The sequence below is a fragment of the Cupressus sempervirens genome, chromosome 11 (assembly GCF_028749045.1).
Source record: "Cupressus sempervirens isolate cs-2001-9-10 chromosome 11, ASM2874904v1, whole genome shotgun sequence".
Classification (NCBI taxonomy): domain Eukaryota; kingdom Viridiplantae; phylum Streptophyta; class Pinopsida; order Cupressales; family Cupressaceae; genus Cupressus; species Cupressus sempervirens.
In genome coordinates, this window is record NC_143128.1 from 285,963,645 (window position 1) to 285,979,042 (window position 15,398).

Consider the following 15,398-nt stretch of genomic DNA (forward strand, 5'->3'; position numbering starts at 1 on the left):
TCAACTACATGGAGGGTTTGAGTCAAAACTTATACATTTAGCATATTTTCAGTTTTTTTCTTTAGAATGTTTGAAAATAAGAATAAGGTCATGGACATCATCAAAAATGAAAATACCAATCATTTAAAAAAAATACAATTTCAACTACACCCCATAGAGTCATTTCAAATGAGGAACTAACTTAACTATAAACAATTAGCAAAGTGTACTTAATTTTTTAATAATATTTGTTTAAAAAAACATGCATTCAGGCATGAAAAAAAAAAAGGAGTTGTGTAAATAAATAAGAGTTGTCAACAAATGCTTTTTGACAGTTGAACCAGTAGTAGCACACATAAATAGATGCTTTGATATTTGTCAAGAATTACAAAGAAAAAAGTATTTGAACAACAAAATGCTTCACTCTTGAAGAACAAACTCAAATAATCTACATATGCAAATAATTCAATGCATGCAACTATGAGAGTGATACTTCAAAAGCATCAAATGCTTGCTGAATAGACATGGCATTTTGCCTAGGATTTTTTAAAATCCAAAGATAAAAACAACTTGAAGCAAACTAGTATGTTAATTAGCATTATGCTCATTGCAAAGAGATTAAGCAATCTACCTTTTGTACAATATCCTCTTCAGACTCTTCACTCTCTAATTCTTTAAAGCTTGTGTCTTTCTTTGGGGGGCCTTTCACCTGGACAAAAGCATTCTGTAAATGCAAAATATAGTAAAATTGTTATACAAAATATATTAACAAGAAACTTGAATTTCGTACAAGAGAAACCAGTTAATATTCTCACATAGAGAATGGACTTTGTTAGAAAGAACATCAAGAAAAAAGTGGTATTTTAGTTTTAAAAGATATTTTAGGCACACCATAAACCCTAAACAGTAGAAGATTGTAAGCAACAAAAATACTAAAAAGCATGGTCACAACTCCCACACAAGTAGCAATATTAAAACTCATAGACCAAAATAATACCTTGTCATCTCTTAGCAATGCATGGCAACCTGAATGTTCCTTCTCCAATAGTTGACTCTCATACTGAGATAGTAATTCATTTTGTACTTAAGACCTTTTTCTCTGCAAGAATTATGCAGGAGAGTCACAGTAAAAATAGAGTTAAAATAAAATAGAGCACACTAAAATAACAGAGACAATCATCAAATCTACTACAACATAATTACATTGATTCAACATATAAAAATACAAACATGGAACTATGTAGATACGCACCAATATTACAAGGAATGCCTTACATTGAAATCACTTTTGTCCTATGATGAAACTGATCCAAACTAGGCATTGCAGTCTACTGAGATATCTGTTTCCAAAGGGACACATTCACACAATCAGCAAGGTTGGATATTTAATCAGTTCAATGTTTGGTTTGATATGAAATTTCAAAGTCTGGAAGGAATTACTCTAGTAAGAAGTAGAATTCTGATTTGTTTGAGAACATCCACAATCAGAATATGAACTACAAGGTTCTATGATGAATCTTTTGGTCCATCCAAGATATATGGTGAAAAACTTGTATTTTTGTTCAATGTATGGTGAATAAGGGCTAACCATTTTGCAGTAGGACCATTGTCTTCTACACCCAATATGCTCCCAACATTCAATGGCACAATTTCTTGAAATCTGTAAAGAAAAGAAAGAAAACCAAATGTTTAATGTTTACAACTATGAACACTTCAAAGAAATATAATAACATGTCAATGCCCCTTATTTGTGAGAATTCATCTGGTAGATTAATTACCACTCTGAGCGTGGATGAAAATTGATTAGGATAGAAGGATTTTAATGAGTTCCAAACTAAGGAAAAAGGCACTGGTACAGGGAGAGCCATCTTGCACCTTCTGAGACATGTTTTGAAGATAGACACATCTCTGGTATGAGATATGTCTCCATTAATTTTTAGAAATTGAAGAATTTTGCAATACAAGTTAAAAGGAAAAAAGAGAAAATAAATAAAATAAGAATATATAATGTTTCAAGCTGATAATTTGAATGATACAAAAATCCATGTAAAGTTATAGCGATCAGGTATACACCTTTTAAGAGGGACATAAACAATTGTATGACTGATCCTTTGTTAGAGATAACCTTCACTATTAGCATTCTTGTATGACTAATATACTATTCTTATTTTCAAAGTTCTATACCATGGAATTTTCAAAAATTGTTAATTTTTTTAAAAATACCTCCAAGTCTATGGAAAAGAAATTTAAAAACAAATAAACCCTCCAAACAATATTTTTCTTTAAATAGCTTCCATCTCTGAGATTGGAATATTGATTATTAGATAGGTTCAAGAGATACTAACCAGTGTTAGATGCCAAATAGATGATCGCCATAGCAACATCCCATTTTTCTCCTTCTTTATAACGAGGTTGGTTTTTCCGAAGATCACCTAGGAATTCCTTGAGTAAAAGTATGTCCATTCTAGGAATACCTTCAATTGGAGCAGATGCAATACCATTTACACGTATTTCATAATCTGTCCCCCACTCTAAAGCCATAGATCTTGTAAGACTATCAACAGGTACATGTAAACAAAACAAAACTTTGCTAGATAACTTGTTTAAATTATTATGTAAGTAAAATGACTCTCATTTTTATGCTGAAACATTTAAATTTATTAAATAGTTAATTCAAATCTTAATCCAAGAATAATATAATGATTAAAAATGAACCTTTGCAGCAGAGACATGAATTTGATACCAAAAAGCTGAGGTACTATATTGTAGCACTTAAGTTTAAAATAACACCAGCCTCTGAAGGAGGCTTTCCAATTCCACCTTCCCTCAAATACTTCAATTCTGCTTGGCTCATTGTAAATGTGCCAACAACATCAATATCTAGTATTGCAACCATATGTAATTTATCTAACTTCATGCCATAGTTAGGGGGAAAAGCTAAAACATGTAAAAAGAGTTGACAAAAACTTAACACTTCCTCCATTGACATACGTCATAATGAACTAAAAAGTATGAGTCATCTACACCCTTCAAAAACAAGTCCTTAAGAAATTATGCTTCAATAGAGAGATCAATTCAAACATCCAAGTGACTTGGCACTATTCCGCAGAACATCAATGTCAAAGCAACTTCAATAAATCACTCAACCTCGTTAGGAAACTAGTTTGAATTTCTTTCCCCATCATTTGCCACAACATAGGTAATCAACAACATGCATGCTTAGACAATGGAAAATACTCAAGTTGTAGTCTCCCTATGTGTGCTCCCACAAAGCACTCAGTCATTTCTCATCCACAGGTTTCAATACCCTCATTAGACCATCCATATTCGAGATAATAATTGTGAAAGACTATAATGCACAATAATTAATAAATATTGTATAGATTATGGCCAAACTTAATAAATTTCTTGTGCTACTCTTTGTTTGAAGGAATTACATCTGGGGTTTATAGCCACTTCATAAGTTATCATCATACAAAGGATTTAAATTGGATCCTCCATGGCATGGATCACAAGGCACATTCCAATTAACCAAGAAGATTATGCCTACAATATTGTCATGTCCCATGAAAAAGAAGACAATGAAAATTGCAGGCAGAACAAGTAAATAGAAATCATCCTCAAAAAAGAAATCATTGAGTTCCAAAGGAAGCTTAAAGATTAATACAATTTAGCATTACAAAATGAACTTAAGGATAACATTTCAAAAGAAAATAGTCAAACCAAACCTTGTATGTGGCAAGAAAAGAAAATTATATTAATGTCCACAAGGGACTAGAGATAGAAAAAGTTTAAAAAAATTTGTAGGAAGATGAAAATAAAGCACCATGCCCCTAACACATAGAAATTAAGGATGAATAGAGCCCCTATGTGCATTTGAAATTGAGGAATAATACTAGCTAGAATGAACAAAGCTACCATGCCTAAGAGATTAGGCTGATGAATGTGGTCATAATGTGAAGCTACCCTTTGGTCTTGAGCTTAGCTCATAAGTAGTAAAATAAAATATCATTTGAATGAGACCAGTAATGCCAATGAGATTAGGCTGAGGAATCTGAGAAGTAATTTGAAGCTACTCTTTGATCTAGGGACCCATGTCATCGGAATGGGGTCAAATAATGCTTGGCTGAGGAATCTTAGTCCTAATGTTGTGCTACTACAAGTGGCACCTAGCTTATAAAAAAAGGAGTTTCTAACAATTACTTCAGTTATATTTTGATGAAAATTAGATGATTTAACTAACAGGAAAAATTGACTAGAATGAAGTTTCAAATTTTTGAGGAATAAAGGTGCCAAATTCATGATCATGTAGTAGCACCATAAGCATCAATCAAAATTTGAACTTAGAAAATGTCCCAAGAACAAGAGAAGGACATCTTAACATGTGGCTAACTAAAAGGCTTCACAACAAGGCAAGGAATGCTAACATGGCTAAGAAAGCAAATGAAACAACTAGGATTTCTAGTATGAATGAACAAAGCCTTCAATTTGCACATATTCAAACAAATTATCACATCCAATCCAAAAGTCAAACAACTGGAGCACCACTTCCAAATGATACCTGCAAATTTAACCTCTAAGAACAAAAGAAGAAAAAAATGCACCAAAAAATATAATCCATGTTGAAAATGTTCAATGAAAGAAACGACCACTTTCAAAATATGTCCACAAATTTAGAAGCATCAAACACCAACTTTAGGATGCAACCTCAAAATTCAAAACAATAAAACATAAAATTCAATCCCCTAAAAATTAGACACCACATTCAAATCTATTGCCCAAACTTTAAGAAATCCAATCCCCTTTTAAGATTGTTAACTGAACTTCTCATCCCTACCTCTGCATCGGGCATTTAAATCTTGTCAATACAAATATAGCATTAAGCATGAACATAAATTGCATGTGGAAAATTAGCAACCAATGCAAAATAACCATCAAATCTTTTTAAGCTTTTGAGGATAAATTTTGAGCCTTGGTTTGGATACTATTTAAAAGCTCTCCAAGTGGTTGATAGTAAAATCTCTTGAGCTACCCCTATTTTCCCAATTCCTCTTGAAACTTGCCCCTTGATGTTTTCCTCTCAACAGTGATACTATTGGGAACATTATAGCCACTTCCAAACAAACAAAATACAATAAATTAATAACAACAAAGTAATTATAGTAATAACAAGTCAAGCTTTAACTGATACTTAGTTTATGATAAACCACTGAAACTAAAAACAATAACCATATGCAATTATTGCTTCATATCTAAACAAAATCACAAGTTACAAAATAGAGATAGTTCTACACACTAAAGGCATAATTATCATCAAAGAAAAACTTCCAGACTTAAGAACAATAATCTCAAAAATGACTTTTCAAATTAAAATCAGTGATAAGGGCACCATCAAAATGACAAGTCCTAAATTGGGAAGTGGTTTTATAATAAATAATTGGAGATATAAAAACCTTACTGTTTTCAACAATTGTCTTATATCATGCCAAAACCACAAAATGTTGAAAAGCAAAATTGTCTGAACTCTAAACTTTGAAGGTGTATTTATTATTGAAGTAATATGTTAAAAATTAAGACATGTAAATCATTGATAAGTAGGAGATATTTTCTACATCAAGTCAAATTCTGATATTGCTATCAAGATTCAACAGTGTAGTTTTTGAGTCAAACTCATTGAACCATGATTCATGCATAGTAGTTCACACAGACTCATTTCTCATGAGAATGAATGAACACTTTGCACTCATTGCATCGAGGGAGTGCTCACAAAGATGAAGCACCATGACTTGCTCAAAGGCTCAACCATTCCAGTACTACTCCAGCTCAAGAAGGCTTAACTATGGAGTTTCCTCCATGGTCTAAACTACTCTACTTGGAATCCCATTTGCAAAACCTACAAAAAGTGTTGTGCCTTATGACCCATTCATTAGAAAGCCCCTTGAGCTCATCAATAGATAAGCCTAAAATATTTTCCACAGCAAGTCAAATTGTGATATTGCTATCATGATTCAACTGTACATTTTTTTAGTCAAACCCATTGACCAACGAATATAATATATGACCCAAGAAAGAGGGTGAAATTTTAAATGTAATAGATTGTACATCCTTTCCTCCTACTACTAGATGACTAAATGTGCTTGTGTGCTAATTTTACCCCCTTTTCTTGTAGTTATTTTCAATTTGTACCATCCGATCAGTATAGAAATTCGTCTACAGTTTTCAGGTCTTATCCTAAAAAATTGACATATCTAATAAAGAACAAATAACCCTCATAGTAAGAAGTAGAAAGTAATCTGCATGATACTTCAACATAACAGCTCCCACTATACATTAATGACAAATAAATATGCCAAATTTGTGTTTCTTCTAGAGAGGAATATGTCATAGCCTACAACATAATTTAGCATTTGTTACCTATTACTGCCAAGTAGTAACAATTGAAACAATTTACCAGCATCTTCATGGTAGCTTGAGATTGAAGTAGATATAATAACCTTAAAAAGGCACTAACATATAAACTATTTCAAAACATTAATAAATCATACAGTATTAGTGAATAATTTAAGCCAAATGTTCAGAGGAGAATAAAGACATACTTTGCTGGCGAATACAATATATAAAATAACAAAAAATTCAATCAAAATCAAATTTGACAAAAGAATCCAAATAGGAAAGCTTCTCTACAAAAAATACACAGAACTGAACCAAAAGAACTTTCATTATAACTTCAATCAGTCTGATAGGGACTAATTTATCCTCACATTATTGAAATTTTGTTATATCAAAAGAAGTAGTATGCTGATCATTTCTTTGGTAGTACATATTTTGAGTTTTTTTATAGTTGGTAGTTTACTTGGAGTTAAATTTGTTTAGACCTCTCAACAAATTGTAATGTCTTAAATTTGTCTAGACCTCTCAAAAAATTTTAATGTCTAACTCCTTAGAAATCTTCTCCTACATTCTCTTCCTATTATTCCAAAGCTATGTCAAGTGGAGTTGAAGGCAAATGACCCAGATATGCTTCAAATGGTGACTAATTTGTTGAGAATGACCTGCTTTATAATAGAGATGTTAAATTTAGGGAAGTGACACACTCCAAGATTGAGGATGCTAATTCTTGTATCCTCTTATGAGTTGCATTGAGTTCATGTTTATCACCTGTACATGGTCATTTATCTGTGTGTGATAGGAAACACTCTTCTTGAGCCTTGTATCCTTGTGGACCAAAATTTCCCAAAAAATTTGATGTCTCTACTTCAAACAATAGACTCAGAAAGCCCAAAGTAGACCCTATGCATTAGCAAAGAACATCACTCAGCATCTTTGTTGCAAGGAGATGGCATTCAGATTTTGCTAAAATCTAACTAATGTCACAAACAAATAATCCTACATTGTCCTGAGATACATACCTAGGTTCTCCTTCAGCCGCTCCATCCTAGGACATCTTGGGAAAAAATGTATAGGAGAATTTGACATTAGTTATAGAGGCATTGAAAAATTTCTAAACTTTTTCTACAAGCCATAATTTTGTTCTCCTTGATTGTTTTGGTTTTGTCTAGGCCTTGTGCATTTGGTGACACCAAAGTAGTTCTTGAAAGAGATGGCTGATTAGAAATTTGGTCCCAAGGCTCCCATATTTAGCCAATGGTTTAGCCTGCTCATTTTCCTCCACCAATTTTGCTTGTACATTTTCATCTTCTTGTATAAAGTGGGCATAGACAATGAGGATCAACCAGTGAAATGCACCTTATTGTATATAGTTTTGTTGCTTTCTTCTCTATGCACCAATGTCCTACCATTAGATGTGTTATGAGCCATTTAACTCAATTAGAGATCATTATCACTCAACAATCTTATCATGTCTGAAAACATCTATTTTGCTTCTTCTTCACTTGATAATGGAGATTGATCTAACCCTATCATTGTTCTTTTAAATTTCTACAAGCATTGACCACCTTTTCTTTGCATGCGATAAAACCTAGTAGACTACCAAGTCTTGCAACTTTGATACCACTATAATATCCTCAAATGGGATACTGAAAATTATTTTTGAGCTAGATCAGGTCAGTCCCTACCTTTCATAATTGATAAAATCTTGCACAAAATATTTGTCCGATGGATTGTCGATGATTGAAGAACTCTTTGTCATCTATGCATTAGTAGCAAAGTTTTTGATGTGGATAGTGCAATGTGGTGACACCCTGCAACAATGTAGTAGTGAACTAGCCATATCCTCACTTTTAATTTAGGCATATCCATTTACCCTTCAATAAGTACCTTTTAAAGTAAGCAAAGTTTGGAATTTACTTGGTGCTTGGTGGCCCCTTCAACAATTTTTTTTCCTAGGAGCTCCATAATATACCGACATCACTTTGTCTTTTTGAAAAAAGAATACCTTCTTTAGCCTTGAAATAGTTATCTCTCTACAGAAAGTGAACTGTCTCACAATGGAGTGAAGTCATTGAGAGGGCTTCATGTCACAGTGAACACTACTATAGAGAACCTTGAGAAAATGAGTATAGGAACTAACCCTATCTTGTAATAGAGTATAACTCATAGCAACACAAAACCACTTAGAAAAACTCTAGCCTTCTTGATTTATCATTAATCATCTTTATCATATGTGGTTGATGTCTCTTAAAAAATGTTGTATGGTAAATTTCAAAATCATATCCAACATGACCAACCCTCCTCCACGATGCTCCTGATTTTCCAATTCAAATATTGCTAGTTTTTTAAACACAAGGCAAATACCATTCAATCATCTTTGATTACTCTATCATCCATATTAAAAGTAAAAATAAAAAAATGAAAATGGAATTATAGAATCCTACAATTTTGAGTAAATAGTAAATATGTACCTACAAATGGCTAGATTGTCACAAACAAGTAGGGAATATCATCAAATGTTCAAGATATTTTAAAATCTCAACTATTATCCTTCTATTTGATTGCTGATTGATTTGGTGTTATTGATTCCATTCTAATAAGAGTCTGGCTATAATTTCACATCTACCATATCTCTCAAAACTATATAGTTTAAAAACAAGAACTATTTTGCAGTATTGATATCAATGCAGGCTGAATATGTGCACCAACTGAAGAATAATGTTAACAGTGAAGAGCAGATCTATATGGAAAGTACTTTTAGGATTATAAAACAAGACAAGACAATACATTTTAGGATTATAAAACAATAACGTCAAACACATTTGCTAAGGGAAATCAAACAAAAACAATTAATGATATGCACTAACACTAGTAAATGATTATTATGCCTGAAATGATTGGAAGCATCATTGGTGTATACAATGGGAAGAGCTTTAACCAAGTTGAAATCAAGGTAATATTTTATTTCTTCTTTATTCAAATGGTCAATATTTTGTCTCATCAGTCCTGTTCCTTGGATCACAAAAAAATAGTGAATAATAAGATTTTTTCTTGTGTTTTTTTATTTCAGCCTGAAATGATAGGACATTATTTGGCAGAGTTTTCTATTTCATACAAGCCAATGAAGCATGTAAGGCTTGGTATTGGTGCCACTCACTCCTCTAGGTTCATTCCTTTGAAATAGGCTACATCTGTCTAGTTTATGTAGAAGTGTAGAGAGGATGATTTTAATATTTTTGGTTTAGGTATGGATTAGCTATTGTGTATCTTAGCTTGTACGAGTAATTGTTTCTTATGAGAATGAGTGGTTTGAAGGGTTTTTTTTTCTTATGTGTATTGAGTGCATTCCATGGTTTGTGATTTCTTTGATCAGGTAAGTGTAGAGGCTTGCTATACTTGTCTAAACTATTTCTTTATGCAAAGAGACATTTCTATTAAACATTGTTATCATTGCAAGTCTGGGTTCCTTTTTTCAATGAAATTTTATAATCGTATATTTTAATTTGAAATTTTATTATTTTGAGATTTCTCTTTTTATTGAAGATTGCAATTGACTCTACTTGTATAGTTATTAGGTGTTCTGATATGATTTGTCTAAAAGGGTAAAACTTGTTTACTGTTAAGGACTTAATACCAAAATGGAAATGTTTGATTTTAGCTTTTTTGATTCTTAGGTGGGTTCGATCCTGGACCCTCCCACATCAAATGAGTTTGATTTTAATTATATTATGGTTATTAATTGAATGCTACAAATTCATAGCTATCTTAGCTATAGGATTGACCTAACCTCCTAAACAAGTTCAGAGGGCTACTACTAACACCATATGAACTAAAATGTTACTAATATGATAAAGTTCAAAGATAATTTTTTGAAGCTAGCTATTCACTTCCAAGTAGTATCATCACAATCACCACCACACATGTTCACTTGCGCAATTGTGTAATATACCCAATTGTTATTTCTTTAGTTACATAGTGAAAATTATTCAAATATGCATAGTGATTTCTGTGTGAGATCACTCTTAAGGAATTGTACATTTTCATTCAACTCTAGAGCTAGTTTTTTGTCATTAGCTTGAGTGAACAGAAGCCTCATGCTCCAACAAGGAGTACATACTAGAATCAGACTTAAAAACAAAGTCTGCAAAACACAAACATTTTTGTTAACTTTTTTGCGACCTATTATTGAGATAATATTTTATAAATAAAGGAGGAAATGACAAATGATCTAACACTCTCAGTGCTTCCAACTATGGAAGTTCATTTTTACTACTAGAGGATCATTTTTGCTGTCAGATTTAGACAATATCACTGGTTGATTGTCATAAAACAATACTCCATATTTTAATGTATAGGTAGAGGTTATTGACTCTCCCATAACCAACACTCATAATTCTTCATCTTAGATGTAGCCAACCTTAATATTTATAGGAATACTACTGGTAGCTACTAAAATTCCTTGCAATTTTACCAATTTAGGTAATTTTGAGAGCAGTGTTCCATAGGGATACATGACCCCTAAATCTCATCATTTCTAAGAGGAGGGGATCCTTAGAAGGCCAATATGCCAAGGAAATTCCATCTCCTCTCTTGGGATGTGTTCCTCAAAGAGAGGATATTTCTGAGGTGCCCTCCCCTAATGACAATATTCAAAAATAAATCAACAATCAATATGATATTACAATTGCTTTTGCAAGTGTGTAATATTGGTGGATGGAGCTAGATATGATGAGGAACAATAGAGAGTAGAGAATACTTAGGAAAGACTAGTGGAATGCTCAAAATATAGACAAATGAATACTTAGTGCACAAACTTCTTTACATATAAGGTGTAGAAAAAAATCTAGATAGCTTGGAGTGTTCCATAGACCCATAGAGCTTCAAGTGCATGTACATCATCTTGTACAATATTTTTGGTAGGAAATTTATATAATAGTAATACAAATTTATTATTTTTACTAACTATTATTATATATTGCAAATTATAATTTATTTATTTTATTATCATCATTACCATTATATATATAGTGTGTGACACTATCGCAGTTTACGTCTTTGATTCCCCTTCCAACCATGTCCTCATTGAGTGGAGCTTTGCTTGGCAGTTTACCCCTTCTTATAATTAATGGAGAAGTCATATTGAATTTTTTTTTTATAAACCCATCTTGGAGAGATTTCATATTCAAATTTTCATGATATATCATTGTAAACTTAGGACCAAGTAAGTATACCAATGCATGCATGATTACCAAAATGTAATATTTACAAAATGATCCTCTAATAGTAAAAATGAGCTTCGAAGATGTAATTTTTACAAATGTTTTAATAGTACAATAGAATTATTTAAATTGAATTAAAAATGCCTTCAAAGAGGAAAACAAATATTTAGCCATCAGCTTATCAAGCAAGTACAACAGAAGTACAACTACTGTAAAGTGTAAATAGCTAGCAACATGTGAAATAATTCTAAAGATTTTTTATCTAGATCATCAAAAAACATAATGATAAGAGTAAATCCAAGGGACAACTTACTGCAATTGTGGCTATTTGGCTATGATCTCCCACTTGGCCAAAAATGTCAAAATAAATGCCTGCACCAAACACATTAAAACTATAGCTGTCACAGAAGGCAACCCAGTAGAACCCATGAAAGCACATAAAAATTGCTAATGATCTCATGAGCCAATAAAACTTATAAACTACATATGTAGAAATTATACAAGATTTGAAAAAGGTTGGATTGTAGAGATGATGTTAAGTTACAAAAAATGTGGAGTATATAAATCACATCAATAGAAACTAAGATAATTTTTTTTTAAAATAATCCAAAGTGCTATGGAAACTTAATTTCTTAGAAAATCTATTAAAAATGATCCTCTAACCAATTGATATCAAGAGTTCATAGTCTAGTAAAGAGAGAGAAAACACTAACATACCTCTTGCATCTCTTTTTTTGGTGAATTCTTTGAGTCTGACCTCCAGGCAATATAAAGTAAACTCAAGCCAAAAAAAGCATATAAAACTACAAAGAGACATCAATTGTTAATAATCATAATATAATGCCATATTTTAGCTAGTCGACCATGACCACCACATACAAAGGAATAAAGTCTCCATATATCACAGGACATAAATTTTGCTAGATAGGGTCTTCTACATTCTGAGAAAGAATGTGAATCCAAAAATTATCCTTCTTAATTTGTTTAAGATCATAAATCAGTCAAAAAGTGTAGTCACAAAAGCATTCTGACCAATTTCTAACTCTAGTTTCATTTCTAACATTTGATGGAAAATGTTTCCTCTATGATTATATTTGTGATCCTCTAACACCCACTGCATTCAAATGCAAAATGATGAATACCATAGGACATAGGTGTCTTAAGTTTTCTGAAGGAAATATCAAATAAGTAAGGAACACAGAGTATGCAATCAAACAAATAATAGAGAACTAAGTATCATAGATCTCTAGATGTGGTGAGGTTGTAATTCAGAGCACTAAGAAATTTTGATATGACCAAATATTAAAAAAGCTCTATGCAAAAAGAAAGTCGAATAGTATCTCATCAAAATAGTATGTACACTTCCCTACCTATAGCAACACTTTTTGTGTGCTTCCTTGAGATCAAATTTGGAACTATTCGCCCTAATCCAGTTGATAGGACCTTCACTCACAGCATCATACAAATTAAATCAATTCAGTATTTTCTCAAGCCTGACCCCATATGAACGAGACAAAGATGTCTTTACCAAAATCACTTCCATTAAGAACACCATATTCCAAAAGTGAAGCCGGAAATATACAATGCTAGAGTAACTATCTTACTTACAATCATAACAATAAGTGCACTAAGAGCACCAGACAAGACAATGGACTTTGGATGATGCATTGCCATGAGTGCAGCAATAATGAAAGTCTCATCTCCAATCTTGTAGGGAAGAAAAAATGTAATCAACATACTAGAAGTCTTAAAATTCATACTGCAAGAAGCAATTATGGTGCAATGGTCCCAATGAATTCAATTCAAAAGCAAAATGTTCAAAAATAGAATACTACCTCGCTAACAATGATCATAGAAAAACTTGTAAAAAAACCATCAAGAACACCCAGTCTAGGGGATTCCAAAGCACCGTTAATTATATCTAGCTTCTCCATAATTGAGCCCTTTTGCATAAAGTCTATATCCAATTGCAAAGTATCCATCACAAATCGCATTCAAAGGAAAGAGCAAAATAATGGTTTCAGTATATCATCAACTAATATATGAAGGTAAGAGCCTTGAGGGAACTTGCTTGTAGTCTATTTCATGCCCCCTTGGCATAGTAAATCTATCATCCTTCTTAAGGTTAGTGACTAGGAAAGAAGTAAGGAATTAGGACATATGTATTATGAATCAATGACTATTACTTAATTTGATTTAAAAGCATAGTGACATACGATTACTCATTGGGAATTGGAATTTTCTACTAGGGAATGTCACAAAATGCCATTCCAAAGTGATCAAAAGATTTTTTGTATCTGAGTTTCAATACATTCTATACCTTTGCTCATGCAAGAGGCAGTAATAGAAAGAACATAAGAAAAATGGGAAACACAATTGCCTTATAGAAAGGTCTTCAATTGATCTGAAATGGAACTGAAGATTTATAGAGAGACCATCAACCACACAAACACCATAGCAAACTCTATAATTGATGTAAAGGAAGAAGGCCTAGTCAAGTTTCAACAACTCTAAACAAATATTAGCATATTGTAGATCACCATTTACCATACCCTCTGTGACTTGTGAGGTTCAGTCATGAGAAGGTGGTAATGGCTACCTTTGGCATAATATAATGTAGAGGAGGCATCCTCTTACATCCACTCAAGTCTATCAATGCCTCCCAGTGAATCCATTTCAAAATTCAAGCAATATGTGAAGATCAAAAAACTAGATACATCAACCAGACTGGTGGCAAAAAAAAGGTAGAAGCCTTCTTTGGAGATACAACAGATTTAAGACTGAAAAAATGTCTTCAAGGTTAATGTTATTAAAATGGTTGACACCATCAAAATAACTCTCAAGGAGCAGTTACATCAACCACTCACATGTACAAGTTTAACACAGATGTTTTGTTGATCAAAAAATAATGCCATGGTAACTGATTTTGGGCTCCCGTCTATTAAAGTGTAGCTTTAGTAGAAGTGAAGCACACATTATATTAAGTATATGAAAATATGTGACTACTACATTCATATATATATATATATATATATATACATACATATATATATATATACATACATATATATATATATATATATACATACATATATATATACATACATATATATATATATATACATACATATATATATATATATATATACATACATATATATATATATATACATACATATATATACATACATACATATATATATATATATATATATATATATATATATATATATATTCTCACTATTATGTACTCTGGAATAATTCTCATATACTTATATTAATCATTATATAATATACAATGTACATTATTGCTCATTATGAATCGATAGTTCTTGATTGGGTCTTTTAATTACACATTTGTTGACTTAACTAATCAAGTTCATGGCCCTATCAGGTCATGTCCCTATGGGAACATGACACTCTATGTTTATATATATATATATATCGATCGCTGAAGACTGTCATCGATAACAAAAGGTAATACATTAGTCTTGGCAACAATCAGATCTACAACACAATTTGTCTACATTCAATTCAATTACATAATATAAATTATAGTTTTGAAGTAAAAGATAATATAGAATACCTTGAGTATTCATATAACTGTCATATATTAGAAGTTTGAATTTATTTCAGTCTTCCATAAGAGTTACATTTCAGTTTCTTGTCTTTCATATTAATATTAAAAGGATATCACTATATCTCTATCAAAGATCCTATTAAACTTTTACACCTTCTAGCGTAGGCTTATATAAGAAATATAGGCTATGCAACATAGCCTCCTCAAGTACCTAAATGCCTTTTAACTGC

General features: G+C 31.9%; 1 protein-coding gene across 1 annotated transcript; it reads right to left on the reverse strand.

The window, feature by feature from the left end:
• Positions 1–583: 583 nt before the first annotated feature.
• LOC149529225 (GDT1-like protein 4) lies at positions 584–13,570 on the reverse strand. The gene is made up of 5 exons (XM_089808121.1): positions 13,424–13,570; positions 13,197–13,295; positions 12,959–13,031; positions 12,306–12,391; positions 584–703 (listed from the first exon to the last, which is right to left on the reverse strand). The coding sequence occupies exons 1-5, from the start codon at positions 13,568–13,570 to the stop codon at positions 584–586; spliced, it is 525 nt and encodes a 174-aa protein (XP_089664247.1).
• Positions 13,571–15,398: the final 1,828 nt, after the last annotated feature.